This window comes from Nerophis ophidion, linkage group LG14 (genome assembly GCF_033978795.1).
Source record: "Nerophis ophidion isolate RoL-2023_Sa linkage group LG14, RoL_Noph_v1.0, whole genome shotgun sequence".
In the NCBI taxonomy this organism is placed as follows: Eukaryota; Metazoa; Chordata; class Actinopteri; order Syngnathiformes; family Syngnathidae; genus Nerophis; species Nerophis ophidion.
The window spans coordinates 25,473,764-25,499,618 of record NC_084624.1 but is presented as its reverse complement, the minus strand read 5'-3'; the positions used below and the strand labels follow the sequence as shown (position 1 = coordinate 25,499,618).

Sequence of the window (25,855 nt, the reverse complement as noted above, 5' to 3'; positions counted from 1 at the left end):
TATTAATAATGTTGTGTTTATTATGCCCAGTGCATTTAGTATAATTACGACCATATCTAGGAATTGATACGACGGGAATTTTCCGATTGTTTGTTTGTTGCTTTGATAAACTGCATGCATCATAGTTTGCCACCTCAGTAGAACACATGTCCAACTCTGAAACAATCAAAGCAGAAAAAACGTGTTTTAATTTAACTGACTCCTTACCCAGACCAGTAGTCTCGCATTTTCCATTTAAATCCGGCTTCAGGATGGAGGGAAGTGGTGTTCTGTGGGGATTAGCCTTCTGCTTTGTTTTTAGCCCCGCTCGGCATCCGCGTTTCCGATCACACCGCTGGCGTCTGCTCCGTAGACGCCCCCCGCTGCTACTAGACTCCCCTGCTTCACAGGCTGCTGGCTGTAGCCGCCGAAGTAGTCCCATGCTAGTTAGCAGGTCTAGCAAGCATGCGTCTATCAGTCCAAAACGGCCCGATCTGTCCACATCCAGAAGTGTCTGGCGGTCGTACGTGATCACGGAGTGACCACGATGTGAGCCAGCCATAAAGTTTGTAGAATTGTCCGGTATTTCTGCCAAATGTTCCATATTTAGCAAGAGCTCCTCGAAGTCGCAGCCCGTCCGGGCACCGCCATCTTGGGGTTTTTTGAACATAATAAACATAATAAGATTTTTTTTCAAAAGAAAGAAATGTTGTGAAGCCAAAAATTATCGAAATAATCATAGTAGTATCGACTAGATACGGTCCTGTACTTGGTATCATTACAGTGGATGTTAGGTGTAGATCCACCCATGGTGTTTGTTTACATTGTGACGCTGGTGAGCTATCGTATTCTCCTACGGTGTGTAGTGACACATGTTTAGCTATTCCTTGTCCTGCAGTGATAATGATACTTGTAAGAAACTTACTTTATTTGTCGCCATGGAGGCAAGGATTAGTGATTCAAGAAGTAGCTAACATGCCGAACATGCTCCTTTGTTCGTAAAACCAGCATTGACACGACGTGACGACAACGGGGGCGCAGCGGACCGATACTTTTCAGAAGCGGTATGGTACCGAAAATGGTTCATTAATATTGCGTTACTATACCAATACCGGTATACCGTACAATCCTAGTAGGGAGTCAATTATGGAATGGATTAAGTCAGCGGTGTCAAGCTAATTTTAGCTTGGGGCCGCATGAAGTAAAATCTGTTCACACGTGGGCCGGATTTTTTAAATCATGGCATTAAAAATAAAAAATAAAAATTACTTTGGCCAAAAATAGAACAAACACATTCTGAAAATATTACAACAAAATATAGAAAAAAATACAGGCAGCGGTAAAGTTTGGATGGACATATTAATGTACATACAAATCGAAATGTCCATCTATAATCCTTAGCAGGTAATTTTTAACGGGAAAAATAAAAACAAAAAACACAACCCATTGCATTGCATACTGAATATCAGTATACTGATTGGGGATAAAATGACCATCGCAATTCAAGTGCATAAGGCATAAGGCAGATGGAAAAGTGCTAAAGTGCAAGAGGTGTGGAAAATGCATTAAAAAGGATTGTGAACAATTGTTATGTAGGTGGTCCTTTGACAACAAAACCAAACATTCACAATAAATCATCCACCCATCCATTGTCTGTACCGCATATCCTTACTCACACATCAGCCGATTAGTTTTAATATTAAACATAAAGTGAATAATAAATATACCCCAAGAGCACAGATGTCAAACTCAAGGCCCGGGGGCCAGATGTGGCCCTCCACTTAATTTTATTTGGCCCTCGAAAGTCTGTAAATAATATATATCAATAAAGTACTGTAACTTTTCTCACTAAATGTATTATTTATTTCTATATTGGCAGAAAAAATATATATCTACTCCATGTAATCGCAAATGATGTTAACTTAGATATTGTCTAATCACGCAAAAATATAGGTTCTGGTGGATCATGGTCTGCCCGCAGCCTGAATCCACCATCGGCTGGTATATACTCCCTTGTATCGTTACCTTGATACCGGGGGAGGGCACTGAATGGCCAGCCACCAGGGCCACGCGCCCCACCTCCACCTGTTGAGGTCCCTGACTGGCGTGACCGGGCCGCCCACACCTCCAGCACGCCAGCCCAAGCATTTGAGGGGCCGTCTGAGCGGGAGATGTTCTGGGGACAGCAGTCGGGACCTGCGGGAAAAGAGCATAAGGGCGGTCACGCAGGTTAAGGTGGGGAATGTGTGCTCTCCTCTCCTTTGCCTGTCGCTCCCTCTGTCCGTGTGCCGGGGTTGCTGGTTGCCCCTCGCGGTGGACGGCCAGGTGGTCCTCGGCGAGGGTCACTGCAGCTGCCAGGTCTCGGGGCCGGTGGTACCGGACCCAGTTAGCAGTCCGCTTCGGGATCGCCTCCAGGAATTGCTCCCGGACGAGCTCGTCCAGCAGCCTGCCCTCGCCTTCTTCCGGCTGCAGCCAGCGTGTTGCCGCCTCCTGGAGCCGCTGGCAGAATGGAAAAGGCCGGTCCTCCTTCCCCAGCCGCATGGACCTTAACTTGGCGCCAGTAATCTTCAGGATCTCAAAGCGCACCCTGGACGCTGCCGGCAGATTGAGCGCCGCTCGCTGCGCCTTCCCCTTCAAGAGCGGCAAGAGCCGCACCCTCCACTCTTCTTCCGGCCACGCGCATGCTCTCACCGTGGCCAAAAAAATGTCCAGAAAGGCATGGGGGTCCTCTTCATCCCCCATACGGAGAATGGCGACGGCCGTCGGCCCGGCCAGGACCTGGCACTGTTGGCGGGCCACCTCTATTTGTTTGCGGCTGCTCGTCTTCCCCTGCCTCCGGTGGTCCAGCCAGGTTGGGTGCCAAATGTGACGGTCTCTTGCCGTCGTCGTGCGGGTTCCACTGACCACCAAGGAAGGACATCTCTTTTTAGGTTTGACTCTGATTTATTTTTCAATAAAGAAAGTCTCTTTTGTGCTTTTCAGCAATTGTCTGTGGAAGTCTCTCTCGCGTGTGTCCCTCTCTCCTTCCCGGCTGCTGCCTTTAATGAATAAATCGAGCATATTTTCAAAATGACAGAAAAACAAATCATATAATCAAACAAATAAATATAGATGTTATTTTATTTATATATATATATATATATATATATATATATATATATATATATATATATATATATATATATATATATATATATATATAAAGTGAAGAAAATAAGTATTTGAACACCCTGCTATTTTGCAAGTTCTCCCACTTAGAAATCATGGAGGGGGCTGAAAAGTTCACAGTAGGTGCATGTCCACTGTATGAGAGATAGCCTAAAAAGAAAAATCCAGAAATCACAATCTATGATTTTTTAACAATTTATTTGTGTTATACGGCTGAAAATAAGTATTTCAACACCAACATTAATATTTGGTAGAGTAGCCTTTGTTTACAATTACAGAGGTCAAACGTTTCCTGCAGTTCTTCACCAGGTTTGCACAGACTGCAGGAGGGATTTTCGCCCACTCTTCCACACAGATCTTCTCTCGATCAGTCAGGTTTCTGGGCTGTCGCTGAGTAACACACACTTTCAGCTCCCTCCAAACATTTTCAATTGGACTTAGGTCTGGAGACTGGCTAGGCCACTCCAGAACCTTGATATGGTTCTTACGAAGCCACTTCTTGGTTTTCCTGGCTGTGTGCTTTGGGTCATGGTCATGTTGGAAGATCCAGCCACGACTCATCTTCAATGATCTGACTGAGGGAAGGAGGTTTTTAGTCAAAATCTCACAATACATTGCTGCAGTCAACCTCTCCTTAATACAGTTCAGTCGTCCTGTCCAATGAGCAGAACAACACCCTCAAAGCATGATGCTACTACCCCCATGCTTCACAGCAGGGATGGGGTTCTTGGGATGGTACGCATCATTCTTCTTCCTCCAAACACGCATAGTGGAATTATGATCAAAATGGTCAATTTTGGTCTCATCTGTCCACAAAACTTTCTCCCATGACTCCTCTGGATCATCCAAATGGTCATTGGCAAACTTAAGACGGGCCTTAACATGTCCTGGTTTAAGCAGGGGAACCTTCCATGCCTTGCATGATTTCAAACTATGACTTTTTGGTGTATTACCAACAGTGACCATGGAAACAGTGGTCCCAGCTCTTCTCAGGTCATTGACCAAGTCCTGTCGTGTAGTCCTGGGCTGATTCCTCACCTTTCTTAGCATCATTAGCATGTCACCCCACCAGGTGACATCTTGCATGGGGCTCCACTCCGATTGAGATTGACCGTCATGTTTAGCTTCTTCTTCTATTTTCTAATGATTGCTCCAACAGTGGACCTTTTTTCACCAAGCTGCTTGGAAATTTCCCCGTGGCCCTTTCCATCCTTGTGGAGTTATATAATTTTATCTCTGGTGTCTTTGGACAGCTCTTTGCTCTTAGCCATGCTGAATGTTTGGATCTTACTGATTGTATGGTGTGGGCAGGCGTCTTTGTGCAGTTAACAACCTCACACAGGTGCATCTTATTCAGGATAATACAGTGGAGCGGAGGAGGACTTTTAAAGGCAGACCAACAGATCTTCGAGGGTCAGAATTTTAGCTGATAGCCAGGTGTTCAAATACTTATTTTCAGCTGTATTACACGAATAAATTGTAAATAAAATCATTGATTATGATTTCTGGATTTTTCTTTTTAGGTTATCTCTCATACAGTGGACAGGCACCTACTGTGAAAATGTCAAACCCCTCCATGATTTCTATGTGGGAGAACTTGCAAGATAACAGGTTGTTGAAAGACGTATTTTCTTGACTGTGTATATATATATAGATATATATATATATATATATATATATATATATATATATATATATATATATATATATATATATATATATATATATATATATATATATACATATACTAATGATATTATTTGGTTATGTTGAGGTCTTTATTGTATCCTAAATGGAAAAGTGTTATTGTGCAAAAAAAGTTGTCGAGATGCTAAAGTCGTATTCCTGAGAACGTAAATGACAGAAGTGAGTACTTTTACTTTCGGGCGATCGTCCACAGTTGAAAAAAGAAAGTGTTGCTGACCTCTAAAAGCTTCATTGGCTCACTTGGTGACGTAAAGTCGGACTGTTTGTGTCTCCTGTGTGCAGTATTACTATCTGGGATAGAAAAAGGAAAAAAAAGGGTGTTTTTTGGCTCTGCTGGATTCTGGGAATTTTTGCCTTGTCCGAAGTTCTCAGCAGTTCTGTGTTCCCTCCTGGCAGAACTTCATAAGCGGACTCATGCAGCTCACATATTTGGGCTTCAAATGATCTAGAAAAACACGCTCCCGCTGGGTGGTAAAAAGTGGGCATGTACCGTACGTGAACTCAACTTGTGTGTTTGTGTGCGTTTATGAGCTCTTGTGACTTTATTTGTCTATAGCTTGTGACCGTGTTGACTCTCGGGCCCCGGACCTGAGATCCTGCTGATTTCAGCACCACGCATATACAGACCCTGCTTATTTTCTTGATTAAATGAACCCAAACAAGCTCTTTTACAGTCGATGAAACGTAGGATCTTTTCGAACAGGAATGAAATCGCGGAGATTAAAAAGCCGTCGGAACCACAAATCAACTCATGAGAGAAAGTCCAGAGGCCTCACAGTCAGAATTCAAAGCATTCTCGCCTGTGAGATCCTGGTCCAACCCCGCAGCTCATTTGTTTAAGGTCACTACAGTCCTCTGGGTCAGCCGCCAAACTAAAGCTTCACGGAATTCCGATTTATCGGACAGTACGTCTTTTTGAGATGGACGGCGCTTTCTGAGACCACCCCTGCTGTGAGCTTCCCACAGGCCAGAAGACAACATCGCAGGCAGACAACACCCTCAGTGAAAATATTCCTTATTTGAGCAGCCCTGAGCTAGGCTTCGCTTTATGTCTTAAAAGTAAAGCCTGGTGTTCTACAACTATCTGTCAGTGGGTGTGAATTTGGTCATTTCGCTTTTCTTCAACTATCTTCTGGCTATCCTAGCATGATTAATAATAGCACCGTCTCTCATGTAGCTAGCATATTGCTAAAGTTATTGCACTCCTGTCCCTACTAGGGTTGTACGGTATATCGGTACTGATATACAAACCCTGTTTCCATATGAGTTGGGAAAGTGTTTTATATGTAAATACAAAAGGAATACAATTATTTGCAAATCCTTTTCAACCCATATTCAATTGAATGCACTACAAAGACAAGATATTTAATGTTCAAACTCATAAACTTTATTTTTTTTTTGCAAATAATAATTAACTTAGAATTTCATGGCTGCAACACGTGCCAAAGTAGTTGGGAAAGGACATGTTCACCACTGTGTTACATCATCTTTTCTTTTAACAACACTCAATAAACGTTTGGTAACTGAGAAAACTAATTGTTGAGGCTTTGAAAGTGGAATTCTTTCCCATTCTTGTTTTATGTAGAGCTTCAGTCGTTCAACAGTCCAGGGTCTCCTCTGTCGTATTTTACGCTTCATAATGTGCCACACATTTTCGATGGGAGACAGGTTTGGAATGCAGGCGGGCCAAAAAAGTACCCGCAGTCCTTTTTTACGAAACCACGCTGTCGTAACCCTTTTCTTGCTGAAATAAGCAGGGGCCTCCTTGATAACGTTGCTTGGATGACAACAAATGACGCTCCAAAACCTGTATGGACCTTTCAGCATTAATGGTGCCTTCACAAATGTGTAAGTTACCCATGCCTTGGGCACTAATACACCCCCATACCATCACAGATTCTAGCTTTTGAACTTCGTGCCTATAACAATCCGAATGGTTATTTTCCCTTTTGTTCTGGAAAACACCACGTCCTCTGTTTCCAAATATAATTTGAAATGTGGACTCGTCAGTCCATCTTAGGTGAGCTCGGGCCCAGCCAAGCCGGCGGCATTTCAGGATATTGTTGATAAATGGGTTTGGCTTTGCATAGTAGAGTTTTAACTAGCACTTAGAGATGTAGCGACCAACTGTAGTTACTGACAGTAGTTTTATGAAGTGTTCCTGAGCCCATGTGGGGATATCCTTTACTCACTGATGTCGGTTTTGTATGCAGTACCGCCTGAGGGATCAAAAGTCCGTAATATCATCGCTGACGTGCAGTGATTTTTCTTCAGATTCTCTAAACTTTTTGATGATTTTACAGACCGTGGATGGTAAAATCCCTAAATTCCTTGAAATTGCTCGTTGAGAAATGTTGTTCTAAAACTGTTCGACAATTTGCTTACAAAGTGGTGACCCCCACCCCATCCTTGTTTGTGAATTACTTAGCATTTTTTGGGAAGCTGTTTTTACACCCAATCATGGCACCCACCTGTTCCCAATTAGCCTGTACACCTGTGAGATATTCCATAAAAGTGTTTGATGAGCATTCCTCAACTTTATCAGTATTTATTGCCACCTTTCCCAACTTCTTTTTCACGTGTTGCTGGCATCAAATTCTAAAGTTAATGATTATTTGCATAAAAAAAAATGTTTATCAGTTTGAACATCAAATATGTTGTCTTTGTAGAATATTCAACTGAATATGGGTTAAAAATGATTTGCAAATCATTGTATTCCGTTTATATTTACATGTAACACAATTTCCCAACTCATATGGAAACGGGGTTTGTAGTACCGTGATAATAATGAGTCATATTTGGTATTATACCACCCCTAAAAAGTACCGGTCAACCACCCCCGGCCTTCATCCTCATCACGTTGCAACATTGCAGTTTTTTTATGAGCAGAGGAGCATATTTGGCAGCGCACAATCACAGGATACTTATAAGCAGATATAGTGTGTAGACAGAAAAGGGAGAAATGGACGCATTTTGGCTTAAAAACTAAAGATAAAAGTGAAGTTACAACACTGAAATGCCACCAGGAAGAAGTCCTTTAAAACATGGCTAGCTAGTTAGTGGCTGAAGTCCATCCTCAGTCTGCAGTGTTTTAGCAACTTCTAAATCACTAATCCTCGCCTCCCTGGCGACAAATAAAGTAAGTTTCTTACAAGTACCATTATCACTACAGGATGAGGAATAACTAAACATGCTTCACTACACACCGTAGGAGGATACAATAGCTCACCGGCGTCACAAAGTAAACAAATGCCATGAGTGGATCTACACCTGACATCCACTGTAATGATACCAAGTACAGGAGCGTCTATCCACATCCATTTTCTACCGCTTGTCCCGTTCAGCTGCATATCTAGTCATATTACTTTGATTACATCCATATTTTTTAGCATCACAAAATCTTTTTTCGTTTAAAAACAATTCATATCTTATGTTTATAAACTCAGGAAATACGTCCCTGAGGACTTTGAATATGACCAATGTATGATCCTGTAACTACTTGGTATCGGATCGATACCTAAATTTGTTGTATCATCCAAAACTAATGTAAAGTATCAAACAACAGAAGAGTAAGTGATTATTACGTTTTAACAGAAGTGTAGATAGAACTTGTTGAAACAGGGAATAAGCAGATATTAACAGTAAATGAATAAGTAGATTGATAATCTGCTTGTCCCTCATAATGTTGACAAAAAAATAGAATGATAAATGACACAATATGTTACTGCATATGTCAGCAGACAAATTAGGAGCCTTTGTTTGTTTACTTACTACTAAAAGACAAGTTGTTTAGTATGGTGGTGCGGTGGGAAAGTGGCTGTGCGCAACCCGAGGGTCCCTGGTTCAAATCCCACCTAGTACCAACCTCGTCACGTCCGTTGTGTCCTGAGCAAGACACTTCACCCTTGCTCCTGATGGGTGCTGGTTAGCGCCTTGCATGGCAGCTCCCTCCATCAGTGTGTGAATGTGTGTGTGAATGGGTAAATGTGGAAGTAGTGTAAAAGCGCTTTGAGTACCTTGAAGGTAGAAAAGCGCTATACAAGTACAACCCATTTATTTAAGGACAAAATTTCAAAAATTAACATATGCTTTATGTACCCTAAGATCTGTTGTTAAAATAAAGCCAATAATAAAAAATGTCGTGGTACCTCTGTACTTTTTAGAGGCGGTATAGTACCGAATATGATTCATTAGTATCGCGGTACTATACCAGTACCGGTATACCGTACAACCCTATCAACAATACTGTAGATTCTCACAGACGTAGTAGGTCACAGAGTTTAGCTGCCCTCCTTTCAACTCTGCTTGAATTATTCAGAGAGGTTTTTTTTGTTTTTTATGCACAGCATTAATGTTTGTTTACAGGATCGGTAGACGACAGCTTTAGCAAACATAAAAAAAAAAAAGACACGTATGCCTCTGAAAAATGCTGTACATTTTTTACAAGATTCTGTGGGACTTTTTTCAGTTCCCAAACAGCCAGGTGCTGTAAGGAAAATACAGGTGCCTGAAGGGCTGTGAGAGAGCACACAGAAAGCCCAAAGAGGCCACTTTTTTTTTTTTTTTGGTAACTTACATTTGATATAATTATACCCGCCTCCCACGGGTAAAAGTGGTAAGTAAGCCCCGTGCAAAAAAAAAAAACGAGGACATTAAGTCATTTCCTCCTCGTGGGGGCCATGTAGTCTCGGGACTGTGTGGCACACTATTGTGCCCTTCGCTCGCATTTCTGGAGACGGTGATGTCATGTGGGTGTGACCTCAGCACCAGCGAGGCTACACGCAGGTGAACAATATCCTGACTTTTCATAAATGCGCTCCCTCAAGACCCATATTTCCCTGGTTGGCATCATTATGTGCTTGAGCTTGAGGGGCACTTTGGCACTTTTCCTTCCTGATTTGACACTGGATGGTTTTGACGATTCATTTGCAGCTCGCGTGTTAAATTGTACGTGCAAACTCATTTGTTAATGTGGAAATTTAGGGAGCGACCTGCGTATTCTCTCCGAGTGTGCATTAAAAAGCTGACCATTTTTATAGTGTGCAACGTTTTAGACTTATTGCAAATATGGCACTCTTACTACGGTTGTACGGTATCCCAATACTAGTATAGTGTAGTACCGGTACTTTTATAGTATAGTCCCGCAATACCAATGAACCATGTTCGGTACTATAATGCCTCTAAAAAGTATTGGTCCCCGTGCCCCTTTTTTTTTTTAACAGGCATGGCGGAGCATTGTCGTCACGTTGTGACATTGCTGATTTGACAAGCAGAGGAGCATGTTCGGCAGCACGCAATCACAGAGTACTTACCAGCAGACACAGTGTGTAGAAAGAAAAGGGAAAATGGATGCATTTTGGCTTAAAAACTGACGCCAAAGGTGAAGTTATAACACTGAAATGCCCTTAGGAAGAGGTGCTTAAAGAAAAGGGAAAATGGACGCATTTTGGTTTGAAAACTGATGATAAAGGTAAAGCTATAACACTTAGGAAAAGGTGCTATTGGCTGAAGTCCATCCTCAGTCGGCAGTGTTTTAGCAACTTCTAAATCAACAATCCTCACCTTCATGGTGACAAATAAAGTAAGTTTCTTACAAGTATCATCCCTGCAGGACGAGGAATAGCTAAACATGCTTCACTACACACCGTAGGAGGATACAATAGCTCACCGGCGTCACAATGTAAACAAATGCCATGGTTGGATCTACGCCACACATCCACTGTAATGATACCAAGTACAGGAGTGTATCTCGTCGATACGACTATGATTACATTAATGTTTTTTTAGTATCCCAAAATATTTTTTTTATTATTTGTATTTATATTATGTTTATGAACTCCACCTGTGGCATTTGTTTACATTCAGGCGCGACAGCTTTTGTTAGCGATGACGCCGGTGAGCTATTGTATCCTCCTACGGTGTGTAGTGAAGCATGTTTAGCTATTACTCGTCCTGCAGGGAGGATACTTGTAAGAAACATACTTTATTTGTCGCCATCGAGATGAGGATTAGTGATTTAAAAGCAGCTAAAACAATGCCGCCTAGGGATGGATGTTCGCTGTTAGCGAGCTAGCTATGTCTTAAAGCACCACTTCCTTTCACCTTCATCGTTATATTTTAGGCCAAAATGCGACGGTTTTCCCTTTTCTGTCTACACACTGTGTCTGCTTGTAAGTACTCCGTGATTGTGCGCTGCCGAATCTGCTCCTCTGCTAGTAAAACCAGCAAAGTCATGACGTGACCATGCACTGTCACGCCTGGGAACCGGTACTTTTCATACAAAGTATAGTCCCGTTTTTGATTTATTAGTACCGCGATACTATACTAGTACGGTATACCGTACAACCCCTAATATATACACATATATATATATATATATATATATATATATATATATATATATATATATATATATATATATATATATATATATATATATATATACATATATATACATATATATATATATATATATATACAGTGGGGCAAAAAAGTATTTAGTCAGCCACCGATTGTGCAAGTTTTCCCACTTAAAATGATGACAGAGGTCTGTAATTTTAATCATAGGTACACTTCAACTGTGAGAGACTGTGGATGATACAGCAGAGGATTGGGAGAATGTCATGTGGTCAGATGAAACCAAAATAGAACATTTTGGTATAAACTCAACTTGTCGTGTTTGGAGGCAAAGGAATACTGAGTTGCATCCCAAGAACACCACACCTACTGTGAAGCATGGGGGTGGAAACATCATGCTTTGGGGCTTTTTTTTCTGCTAAGGGGACAGGACGATTGATCCGTGTTAAGGAAAGAATGAATGGGGCCATGTATCGTGAGATTTTGAGCCAAAACCTCCTTCCATCAATGATTGACCAAATACTTATTTTCCACCATAATTTACAAATAAATTATTTAAAATTCCTACAATGTGAATTCCTCGATTTTTTTTCTCATTCTGTCTCTCACAGTTGAAGTGTACCTATGATGAAAATTACAGACCTCTGTCATCTTTTTAAGTGGGAGAACTTGCACAATCAGTGGCTGACTAAATAATGTTTTGCCCCACTGTGTGTGTGTATATATATATATATATATATATATATATATATATATATATATATATATATATATATATATATATACATATACAATACAGGCCAAAAGTTTGGACAGACCTTCTCATTCAATGCGTTTTCTTTATTTTCATGTATTTTATTGTAGATTGTATCTGAAACCATCAAAACTATGAATGAACACATGTGGAGTTATGTACTTAACAGAAAAAGGTGAAATAACTGAAAACATGTTTTATATTGTAGTTTCTTCAAAATAGCCACCCTTTGCTCTGATCACTTTTTTGCACACTGTTGCCATTCTCTCGATGAGCTTCAAGAGGTAGTCAGCTGAAATGGGTTTAACTTCACAGGTGTGCTTTTATATATATATAAAATGTTGATGGAGGGCTTTGAAGTTGCTACAACGGTGGCTCACATTAGCTGCATCTTGCAAGCGTGTTGTTTTTATTATCTTTAAAATCCTAAAAAAAAAAATTTAAAAAAGACGTGTGTTCTTGTCTCTCATAATGATTGTGAACAACAGGCAAAATTCCCAAGAAAGTGCAATTCCCTTCTAAATGAATACCTTAAAAGTGGGTATTATCATGGGCGTGAAGGCATATTTATGATGAAGTGTTTATTGCCCCTCATTAGATAGCACAGGTGTTTTATAGACAACCCCCTCAGTCAGAGTTAATGCAAGAAGAAGTTTCTAGCCCCATACCCCCCCCCCCCCTCCTCACTCATAAACAATCAGTAGTAAAGAGCGCCTATTGTAAAGTGGCTGCCAAGCAGATGAGGAAACCCTAAACCGTTTATTAGAAGCACTTTGCACCCTTCAAGCAGAGTGGAGCCACTGTAAATAATGGCAATAGCAGGCCGGGCTGATAAGTCCACTCAGAGCGTGATTTAGAGCGGGGTCACGCCTGTGCTTGCACCGCGCAGCGCTTTGCTGCCTTGCTCCCTCGCCAAGAAGTGGCCGCCGAGTCCGAGTGACGCTGGCGTGACGTACGGGCGGAGACATGGCGGGCCGACAGTAGAGTCTTTCATTTTGATTTGTTTTCCAGGGAGGAAGCGGACGTATACGTTTCTGCTGGCGCTTTGGAGCGCTCACATTTCCTCAAGTGTGAGAGGAAGGGAATCAGATGTTGTCAGTTTGAGGCGGCTTGATAAGGTTGGAGCAGTACAAGAGTTCTGGAAAGTAGCATGTGTTTTTTTTTGTGTTTTTTGTAAAACCACAACCATCCCTAGAAAAGTGTGGACCCAAACCATATTCAACCAACTGTTTTTGTGCCTAAGACTTGACCATGTTGTGGACATGTGATAGCATAACATCATTACACATGATCATAGGTCACAACAACTTATATAAACAGTGCGGTTAGGAGAGGAATGGGGAGGAAAAGCCTCACCTGTCATCAGGCCAAATAAAGATTGATAATGGATGATTATTTATGTATAAAGATACCACATGTACAAAGGTAGGACCTTCTGGAAGAAAGTTCTGTGGTCAGATGAAACAATAATTGAGCTGTTTTATCACAATACCCAGTAATATGTTTGGAGGATAGTAGGTTAGGCCTTTAATCCCAGGAACACCATCCTACAGTCAAGCATGGTGGTGGTAGTATTATACTTTGGGCCTGCTTTGCTGCCAATGGAACTGGTGCTTTACAGAGAGTAAATGGGACAGTGAAAAAGGAGGATTACCTCCAAATTCTTTAGGAGAACCTAAAATCATCAGCCTGGGGGTTGGGTCTTGGGCGCAATTGGGTGTTCCAACAGGACAATGACCCCAAACACATGTCAAAAGTGGTAAAGGAATGGGCAAATCAGGCTAGAATTAAGGTTTTAGAATGACCTTCCCTTCTATTCCCTACTCTTTGGCTTTTAACACTATGTGAGTTGTGTGGTTCTCTGTCCTCTGTTGTCCTCTGTGTTTTTATACTTTTTGATTTCTATTTTACTGTTTTAATTGATTGTACTCTTTAAAATTGTTTTTAATCATATTTATTTTGATATTATTTTTATATATATTTATTTTTTGTTTTTATTCAGTCATTGGTGGTGCATAATATTGTTTTTTTAATATTGTTTTTAACATGGCTGTGCAGCACTTTGGAAACGTTCTTGTTGTTTAAATGTGCTATATAAATAAAGTGGATTGAATTGGATTGGATTCCCAAAGTCCTGACTTAAACGTGTGGAAGACGCTGAAGAAACAAGTCCATGTCAGAAAACAAACGCATTTGGCTTAACTGCACCGATTTGGTCAAGAGGAGTGGTCAAAAATTAGACCAAAAGCTTGCCAGAGTTATGTCGGGGTCGCATTTTACTGTGTTGGTTGTTCTCCCGGGATGCAGACGGAACTCCGGACAAAGCATTTATTGTCCATAAATCATTCGATGAAATACAAAATACAGGGAACAAACAAAAGGGGTGCGTGCTGATCGCACACAGAAGCTTGGACAAAAACTTAGCGCAGGAATCTTCAGCCAGGACGCAAGAAATAAACCTACGTGACTGTTGCATACAGCAAACAATGAAGCCAGACCGAGTGTGGTGCACAACTAAAATAAACAGCTCTTTGAATAGTGCCCGGCTGCAGGTGGGAATGACGAACACTAATCAGAGGCAGGTGAGACAAATCAGCACCCTTGGTAACCAAAACAAACCCAGGGGTGCACAAAACAGGAACGAAGGGAGTCCGAAACTTAACAAAACATGATCTGGTCCACGGATCATGACAGCCAGAACCTTGTGGATGGCTACCAAAAGTGCCTTACTGCAGTAAAACTTGCCAAGGGACATTTAACCAAATATTAGCATTGCTGTATGTATACTTTTGACCCAGCATATTTGCTCACATTTTCAGTAGACCCATAATAAATTCATAAAAGAACCAAACTTCATGAAGGTTTTTTGTGACCCACACGAATGAGCTCCAATCACTCTATCACAAAAAAAATAAGAGTTGACATTATGTTATTTACAAGTGTATGTCAACTTTTAACCACGACTGTATACATATATTTTCAATATTATCGTTCTTAAGTAAAAATCCCAGAAATGCTTCATTTTCGGATCAAAGGCTATCAAATGATGGATGGTGTGTGCCCATTTATGTTTGTCATCGTGTTACTAATATTATATTTGCAGAAACATTTATAATACACTAGGGGCCAGGTCTACCAAAGGTCTGTGTCTATTAAAAGACATGCCAACATGATAGCACACAAACAAATGATTCACTAAACTCGCGCGCAAAAAAATAGCATTTCTTAAATCAGAGCTGGGCAAGTATTTTGTCTCGGCGGGGCCACATTGAGAGAAAAAATGTGTATGTGTGTATAAATTATATATACACATTTAGCTGTAAAAATCTGCTGTACAGTATGTGTGTTTGGGTCTCTTTTTTTTCAGGAAAACTCATACCAAAAGTCACAATGTCCGATGGAGTTCTAAAAAAGTTATGACAATCACCTGAAAAAAACAGAATGGAATTTTACAGTTTTTTACTAAATGGGACACCCCAAAATGTACATGAAAATATAAAAGGTGGGATTTACAACATTAACTATGAACAATAGAACACTGAAAATTAACAACACATGAACATTGCTCCTTTTTTATTTCTCAGACCAGATATATTTTACACTCAAGCAAAACAACAAAAATGTAAAAAACAAAAAACAAAATATAATTGCAAAGGGCAAATAAACACCTGCAATATGACATTAACACGTTTGTTCAGAAATTTGTTGTAAAAATTGTCATATTTTGTTTAGTTGTGTTATGTTAAGACTCCAATAGTTCCTGTTTTTTTCAGTCCCTTGTGTTGTTTCCATGACAACCATTAGTTTCACCTGCCTCATTTGTTTGAACTTACGCACCTGTTGTTAATCGTGTCACTATTTAAGCCTGTAGTTGCCAGGTAGTCAACCTGGTGACATAACTCTAGTGACATCATTCATCTCTTGCTCTGCCCATGTTGGATATCTTGTGTTCGTTCGGTCCATGCCATAGTTCTCGTCACCGTAAGTGTTGTTGTTTGATGTTCATAGTTCATGCTGCTTTGCTCTTGTCACAGTAAGTGTTTTTTGTTTTATGTTCTTAGTTTATGTTAAAGTATTAGTTTTGTTCCCTGCGTTAGGTTTTGTGCCTCCACTGTGAGCGCCTTTTGTTTGTAGCTTTTGAGTTAAAATTGAAATCATGTTTTTTACCTTCAAGCCATGTCCGGTGGAGTCCGTTTGCATTACGGAAGAACAAATCTCATAGCAAGCTGCCCCCCCACCCCCACCCCCGCCGTATTTTGCCCAGATCTGTCTTAAATGATAGAGAACACAATCCATGTAGTCCTCTGCTTTCATGTATAAGCACGATATATGCTGATTATCAGAACACACACAATAGGGAGAAGATGCAAATATAATCATTCACCACAGGGGTTCTCAACCTTCTTGACCCCGGAACCCAATTTTTTCACTACAGAGTGCCCAGAATACAATGATTTGCAAATCCTTTTCAACCTATATTCAATTGAATGGACTGCAAAGACAAAACATTTAATGTTCGAACTGAGAAATGTTGTTATTTTTTGCAAATATTGGCTCATTTGGAAGTTGATGCCTACAACATGTTTCAAAAAAACCTGGCACAAGTGGTAAAAAAGACTGAGACTTATTTGGAACATCCCACAGGTGAACAGGCTAACTTTCAGGTGGGTGCCATGATTGGGTATAAAAGCAGCTTCCATGAAATGCTCAGTCATTCACAAACAAGAATGGGGCAAAAGTCACCACTTTGTGAACAAATGCGTGAGCAAATTGTCCAATAGTTTAAGAACAACATTTCTCAACCAGCTATTGCAATGATTTTAGGGTACGTAATATCATCAAAAGGTTCATAGAATCTGTCAGTAACTACAGTCTGTAAGTGCAAGTTAAAACTCTACTATGCAAAGCCAAAACTATTTATCAACAACACCCAGAAACGCCGCCGGCTTCGTAGGGCCCGAGCTCATCTAAGATGGACTGATGCAAAGTGGAAAAGTGTTCTGACGAGTCCACATTTCAATTTGTTTTTGGAAACTGTGGACGTTGTGTCCTCCGAACCAAAGAGGAAAACAACCATCTGGACTGTTATAGGTGCATAATTCAAAAGCCAGCATCTGTGATGTTACAGTACGAGGGTGTATTAGGGCCCAAGGCATGAATAACTTACACATATGTGAAGGCACCATTAATGCTGAAAGGTACATACAGGTTTTGGAGCAACATATGTTGCCATCCAAGCAACTTATTTTTAATGGACGCCCCTGCTTATTTTTAGCAAGACAATGCCAAGCCACATTCTGCACATGTTACAACAGCATGGCTTCATTATAAAAGAGTGCAGGTACTAGACTGGCCTGCCTGTAGTCCAGACTTGTCTCCCATTGAAAATGTGTGGCACATTCTGAAGCCTAAAATACCACAACAGAGACCCCGCACTGTTGAACAACCTAAGCTGTACATCAAGCAAGAATGGGAAAAATTCCACCAGAAAAGCTTCAAAAATGTGTCTCCTCAGTTTCCAAACGTTTACTGAGTGTTGTTACACGGAAAGGCCATGTAACACAGTGGTAAAAATGCCCCTGTGACAACTTGTTCGCAATGTGTTTCTGCTATTAAATTCTGTGTTCATGATTATTTGCAAAAAAAAAAAATGAAGCTTCTCAGTTCGAACATCAAATATCTTGTCTTTGCAGTCCATTCAATTGAATATAAAGGATTTGCAAATCATTACATTCTGTTTTTATTTACCATTTACACAACGTGCCAACTATTAGACAATTTGCTCACGCATTTGGTTTTAGGTTTTGTATTTACCGTATTCATTGCGATGTTCCTCTTTTGTCATGTCATATATTCTGTGCAGTGAGACGTCGATTAACCAACGCCTCTATTTGCCTTTTTGGTTTACGAATGTTTACATTGTGCCAAATATCTCGGTGTACAGACGCTTCATACATTTGTTCATTCGGTAATTAATTTTGCATGCTGTTTGAAGAAAAAGAAAACAACAACAAAAAGGAAAGGCCATGTAACACGGTGGTAAAAATGCCCCTGTGACAACTTTTTTGCAATGTGTTGCTGCCATTAAATAATAAGTTAATGATTATTTGCAAAAAATAACAAAGTTTAACAGTTTGAATATTAAATATCTTGTTTTTGCAGTCTATTCAATTAAAATATAAGTTGAAAAGGATTTGCAAATCGTTGTATTCTGTTTTTATTTACCATTTACACAACGTGCCAACTTCACTAGTCTTGAGTTTTGTAAAAGATCTGTATTGAAGCAAAAATGGACACTAGTTTGCACTTTATTTGATGGTTATAGTGTTTATTGATTATTTGTTTTGTGAAAAATTCAGAAAATATACATTATTGTCCCCTATTATTAATAAAAAGCATGATTATAATGCTTTGGCTACTTTATTTAGTAGGAACTGCAAACTACAAGCATTTAATTACTCCTCTGGCAGTGTCATTCAAAACACTGTGTTATTATCTTTAGGTAGAAAGTGTATTTTTAGAGGTTGTCAGTGTCCCTAATGTTGTGGTTGGAGAGAGCGCATGTCCATGTCATGTACATTTGGAGTTTATTGCACTCATCCTAGACAGTGTGGCTCAGCTTCAACACCACAAACACGCAGAAAAAAAGTCATCCGGCTCCTTTAAATAACATTTCATTTCACATACTCGGTCTATTATATGTTATTCTGTGTAAATGCACAGAAGGTTCACTGATATTGTTTGAGTTCAGTGATTTAGTGCAGTCAAACGGTTTGGGGAAAGTGGGAGGTAGCAAGTTAAATTAGTGAGATGGGATGCTCTGCGCCCGGCCATCCTCCCTGCTGCCCTCAGTGGAACGACACAGGCGCCTATCTGGCTGCGAATCAATCAGCTGAATCTGGCTGGTCAGTGAACTGTACTTCATCAGCTGAGCAGGGTTAGACGGGACAGGGGGGGTCGAGTCGGGTCACGTAGAAAGAGTGCAAGAGTCATTAAAGATGAGGTTTGGAAAAATGGCAAAAGAGCTGAAACTTGAATCGTTCATTAAACTTTATTTAAATGCATTTTTTTTGGCTTTGGGAGATCAGAACAAAACAACATTACATCTCAGTCTACTGCAAAATAAAACACAAGTAAATATACACATGTAAAATATGACCATGGACTAAGGCTAATATGAATAAATAGTGCACAGTCATTCAAAATAAACGTGTGGTTGAGCTATCGTATAGTAATACTTTTAGCTCTTGTAGCCGTAATAGGCCGACAATCCATCAAGCTGCGGCTTCAATTGAGTGCCGTGTGCAACGTTATATATTCTCAATGGAACATTTAAAGTTTTGGTGTTGTTTACTGACATCATATTGCAGTCTACACGTATCTCTAATGTGTGACTGCCATCTACTGGTCACACTTATCATAACACTATGTACCAAATAAAATAGCTTCAAGGTCAGTAAGCGTAAACAGAATTATTCCTAGAACAGTGGTGTCAAACGTATTTTCATTGAGGGCCACATCGCAGTAATGGCTGCTTTTTAAAATCAATATACATTATGCATGTGAGTAATAACCTGTGATTAATAGCATATACATTTGATTATTAACATTTTTTAATGTATAACTCGCTTTTAATCATAAATTAAGGTGACAAGCAGATATTTAACTATATGTTTTTATCTCACAAAAATAGTTTTGCAATATAGTATAATATAATTGGCATGATCAAATAATATTATAGTTTAAAATGTGCATTTTTTTCTGTCAAAATTGAAAGAACGAATGTATTTAGTAAAAAAATATATATATATAATAATAATAATAAGTATTTTATTGAAACCCATTTTTTACAAACTTTTGTGGGTCACAGAAAATGAGAACACATAACACATTTTGCACTTGTAATAAAGTTAGTGACATCCACATGCTGCTGAAAATGAGATTGAGCAGCAACTGACATTGCACAAAAACTTGATCCATCATTAGGAATATTACAAAAACAAAAACAAAGACTAATTGTAAAAAAAAAAAAATGCACAGCAGTGCCATGATGGCAAATAATTCAAGCACTGGTTTTATACACAGATTTCAATTACAATCTATTTTTCTAAGCAAAAAAAAACAATTTACAATAAATTAAGATTATGCACAAATTTCATGAGATTGTATCATATATTTGGACATTTTTCGCAGAATCCTACAAGTTTTGCAAGAAGTACATAACTATATTAACAAATAAATATTTACACAAGTTTGACCACAACTGTTTACATTTGCTTTACTCATACTCTTACATACTTACAAACCCTTACCTATACCATGTGAAATACATATATTTATTTTATTTACATTTTCAATTTAATATAATACAGAACAAGCAAAATATATGTATTATGTTTAATATTTTATTTCAATTTAAAAAGATGGATTAAAAAATACATTATAACTGTTTTAAAGTGAACAAGCAATATTACACCATGCAGGGTTTACTGGGAATGTTTATATGTATGTATATATATATATATATATATATATATATATATATATATATATATATATATATATATTAGGGGTGTGGGAAAAAAATCGATTCGAAAACGTTGTACGATTCAGAATCGATTCTCATTTTTTAAAAATAGATTTTTTTTTTTTTTATCAATCCAACAAACCACTCTCCAGCAATACCATATCAATGCAGTCCAATTCCAAAACCAAACCTGACCCAGCAACACTCAGAACTGCAATAAACAGAGCAATTGAGGCGACACAAACACGACACAGAACAAACCAAAAGTAGTGAAACAAAAATGAATATTATCAACAACAGTATCAATATTAGTTATAATTTCAGCATAGCAGTGATTAAAAATCCCTCATTGACATTATTATTAGACATTTATAAAAATAAAAAAAAGAACAATAGTGTCACAGTGGCTTACACTTGCATCACATCTCATAAGCTTGACAGCACACTGTGTCCAATGTTTTCACAAAGATAACATAAGTCATATATTTGGTTCGTTTAATAGTAAAAACAAATTTACATTATTGCAATCAGTTGATAAAACATTGTCTTTTACAATTATAAAAGCTTTTTTTTTAAAAATCTACTACTCTGCTTGCATGTCAGCAGACTGGGGTAGATCCTGCTGAAATCCTATGTATTGAATGAATACAGAATCGTTTTGAATCAGAAAAATATCGATTTTTGAATCGAGAATCAAATCGAATCGAAAAAAATCGATATATTATCGAATCGTGACCCCAAGAATCGATATTGAATCGAATTGTGGGACACCCAAAGATTCGCAGCTCTAATATATATATATATATATATATATATATATATATATATATATATATATATATATATACATATATATATATATATATATATATGTATATATATATATATATATATATATATATATATATATATGTGTATATATATATATATATATGTGTATATATATATATATATATATATGTGTGTATATATATATATGTATGTATATATATATGTATATATATATATATATATATATATATATATGTACACACACATATATATATATATATATATACACACACATATATATATATATACATATATATATATATATATATACACACATATATGTATATCGATGTATATATATATATAACGTCATACTCAAATACGGTATTAGCTTTCACTGCTATGCTGCTGACACCCAACTCTACATGCCCCTAAAGCTGACCAACACGCCGGACTGTAGTCAGTTGGAAGCGTGTCTTAATGAAATTAAATGGATGTCCGCTAACTTTTTGCAACTTAAAGCCAAAAAAACGGAAATGCTGATTATCGGTCCTGCTAGACACCGACCTCTATTTAATATTACAACTCTAACATTTGACAACCAAATAATAAAACAAGGTGACTCGGTAAAAAATCTGGGTATTATCTTCGACCCAACTCACTCCTTCGAGTCACACATTAAAAGCGTTACTAAAACGGCCTTCTTTCATCTCCGTAATATCGCTAAAATTCGCTCCATTTTGTCCACTAAAGACGCCGAGATCATTATCCATGCTTTTGTTACGTCTCGTCTCGATTACTGTAACGTATTATTTTCGGGCCTCCCCATGTCTAGCAATAAAAGATTACAGTTGGTACAAAATGCGGCTGCCAGACTTTTGACAAGAACAAGAAAGTTTGATCATATTACGCCTGTACTGGCTCACCTGCACTGGCTTCCTGTGCACTTAAGATGTGACTTTAAGGTTTTACTAATTACGTATAAAATACTACACGGTCTACCTCCAGCCTATCTTGCCGATTGTATTGTACCATATGTCCCGGCAAGAAATCTGCGTTCAAAAGACTCCGGCTTATTAGTGATTCCGAGAGCCCAAAAAAAGTCTGCGGGCTATAGAGCGTTTTCCGTTCGGGCTCCAGTACTCTGGAATGCCCTCCCGGTAACAGTTTGAGATGTTACCTCAGTAGAAGCGTTTAAGTTTCAGCTTAAAACTCATCTGTATACTCTAGCCTTTAAATAGACCTCCTCTTTAGACCAGTTGATCTGCCGCTTCTTTTCTTTCTCCTATCTCCCCCCCTCCCTTGTGGAGGGGGTCCGGTCCGATGACCATGGATGAAGTACTGGCTGTCCAGAGTCGAGGCCCAGGATGGACCGCTCGTCGGGACCCAGGATGGACTGCTCGCCTGTATCGGTTGGGGACATCTCTACGCTGCTGATCCGCCTCCGCTTGAGATGGTTTCCTGTGGACGGGACTCTCACTGCTGTCTTGGATCCGCTTTGAACTGAACTCTCGCGGCTGTGTTGGAGCCACTATGGATTGAACTTTCACAGTATCATGTTAGACCCGCTCGACATCCATTGCTTTCGGTCCCCTAGAGGGGGGGGTTGCCCACATCTGAGGTCCTCTCCAAGGTTTCTCATAGTCAGCATTGTCACTGGCGTCCCACTGGATGTGAATTCTCCCTGCCCACTGGGTGCGAGTTTTCCTTGCCCTTTTGTGGGTTCTTCCGAGGATGTTGTAGTCGTAATGATTTGTGCAGTCCTTTGAGACATTTGTGATTTGGGGCTATATAAATAAACATTGATTGATTGAATGTTTGATATATATATATATATATATCAATCAATCAATGTTTATTTATATAGCCCTAAATCACTTATATATATATATATATATATGCATATATATGTGTGTATATATATATGCGTGTAAATATATATATATATATATATATATATATATATATATATATATATATATATATATGTATAAACACATATACATACATATATGTTTTCAATAGCTAAATGTCATGTCATGGTTTATACTCTATTAGAAATAATAATGTGCTAGGACTATTGAGGTGAAGTATGCAATTTGTATGTTTCATAAATAACACAATTCACAGAAACTTGCAAAATTTAATTTAAATAGAAATAATAACATATATTTATTGTCATTGTCCTCTACACCAAAACTTGATGTGAATTACTTAAAATTTCTTCAAATCAATTCAGGTCTGAATCATAGCAGCTGGAAAAAAATTAAGTCAATCAATCAATCAATCAATCATTATTTATATAGCCCTAAATCACTACTGCCTCAAAGGGCTGCACAAACCACAAGACAAACCACAAATTCTATTTTGGTTTCATCTGACCACATGACCTTCTCCCAATCCTTTGCTGTATCATCCATGTATCCATTTTGGTATAAACTCAACACGTCGTGTTTGGAGGAAGAAGAATACTGAGTTGCATCCCAAGAACACCACACCTACTGTGAAGCATGGGGGTGCAAACATCATGCTTTGGGGCTGTTTTTCTGCTAAGGGGACAGGACGATTGATCCGTGTTAAGGAAAGAATGAATAGATCCATGTATCGTGAGATTTTGAGCCAAAACCTCCTTCCATCAGTGAGAGCTTTGAATGGTTGACCAAATACTTATTTTCCCCCATAATTTACAAATACATTATTTAAAATTCCTACAATATGAATTCCTGGATTTTTTTTTCACATTCTGTCTCTCACAGTTGCAGTGTACCTATGATGGAAATTACAGACCTCTGTCATCATTTTAAGTGGGAGAACTTGTACAATCGGTGGCTGACTAAATACTTTTTTGCCCCACTTTATCATATCAATATGTGCATAAGACACGTATCACTGTGCCTGTCCTTCTTTAAAGGAATGTTTGAATGCGACTTGAGCGAGCGAGAGGAAGAGAAACCATGTCAGAAAAGTGTTGCCCGCTCGTCCTTCTTCTCCCTCATGGCCGTCTAACCACATTTGTTACTGGTTTGATGGGCCGGGGGTCTTGGAGTACAACATATTATTCTTCACCCCTCCCAAAATAACCGCCTCCAGCCTACTGTTTAAATTCCCTCACCAGAGGGAGCGTGGTGATGGAGGAGGGGTGCGGAGAGACTGAAGGATGTCTCCACGGCTCTCAGAGGAGGACATCAAAGTTGAGCGTTCCTTCAAGGCCGTGGCAACATGACGCTGCGAGCGAGAACCCTCGCTGCTCGAGATGTTGTAACACGGATGATTAGTGGCGGTGTAACACTTTGAACGTTGGATGTACAAAGGGGGAACCCAGCTGAGCGAGACGCTTTAAACTTTCTTAAGAGGGTGGGGGGGCCGATATGGTGGGGGTTCCTTCATGAAGAGATATCACGTCGTTGGCTCGTCCCCTTTCTTATGCACGTCGCGGGAATAAAGGACAACAAATAGTGTGGGAGTCATATTTTCCCTCAGTCTGGGAAGTGGCAGCCCGATGACTCAACTTATTTCAATCAACGCGTTTGTTGAAACGTCTTCAAATAACCTCTGTTGGTGAAGCTTGGGTGAAACATGCTGACATCTTTTGTTAATGCTCATGTAACCCTTCTGGGAAGGTGAACGGATTGAGGGAACTAAAAGCCCAGGCTGTCAGCTTGTTGACCATCCCCTAAAGGGGAACATTATCACCAAACCTATGCAAGCGTCAATATGTACCTTGATGTTGCAGAAGAAAGACCATATATTTTTTAACCGATTTCCAAACTCTAAATGGGTGAATTTTGGTGAATTAAACGCCTTTCTGTTTATCGGTCTTTTAGCGATGACGTCAGAACGTGACGTCACCGAGTTAACACACCCGCCATTTTCATTTTCACATTACAAACACCGGGTCTCAGCTCTGTTATTTTCCGTTTTTTCGACTAAATTTTTGGAACCTTGGAGACATCATGCCTCGTCGGTGTGTTGTCGGAGGGTGTAACAACACTAACAGGGAGGGATTCAAGCTGCACCACAGGCAAGAAATCTGCCGCCAGACCCCCATTGAATGTGCCAGACTAGTGTCTTCACATTTGACCGGCGATGCTAAGGCAGACATGGCACAGAGATGTATGGATAACCTGCAGATGCATTTGCAACGATTAAGTCAACGAAATCACAAAGGTGAGTTTTGTTGATGTTGTTGACTTATGTGCTAATCAGACGTATTTGGTCACGGCATGACTGCCAGCTAATCGATGCTAACATGCTACGCTAATCGATGCTAACATGCTATTTACGCTAGCTGTATGTACATTTGAAACTAGATACCCACATTTAATGCGAAACAAACACTTACCAATCGACGGATTTAAGTTGCTCCAGTGTCACAAGATGCAAAAGTCCTGATCGTTTGGTCTGCACATTTTACTGGCGATGCTAATAAGGCAGCCATGCTATGGGCCACTTCATTAGGTACACCCAAGCTATTGTGGAATAGCGTCAATAGCTATTCGCTCAATAGCTTAAATTTCTTATTCAATTTCGTTTTCGCTATCTGCCTCCATACTCCGACCATCCGTTTCAATACATGCGTAATCTGTTGAATC

General features: G+C 39.3%; 1 protein-coding gene across 1 annotated transcript in view; it reads right to left on the bottom strand.

Moving 5' to 3' along the window:
• Window positions 1–1,896: 1,896 nt before the first annotated feature.
• The window catches only part of LOC133568910 (uncharacterized), a 90,330-nt gene continuing 66,371 nt past the window's right edge, over window positions 1,897–25,855 (bottom strand). Inside the window, exon 3 of the mRNA XM_061921101.1 lies at window positions 1,897–3,017. Within this exon, the coding sequence (XP_061777085.1) occupies window positions 1,897–2,721 (825 nt within the window). The 5' untranslated portion in view covers window positions 2,722–3,017. The remainder of the gene's footprint in view (window positions 3,018–25,855) is intronic.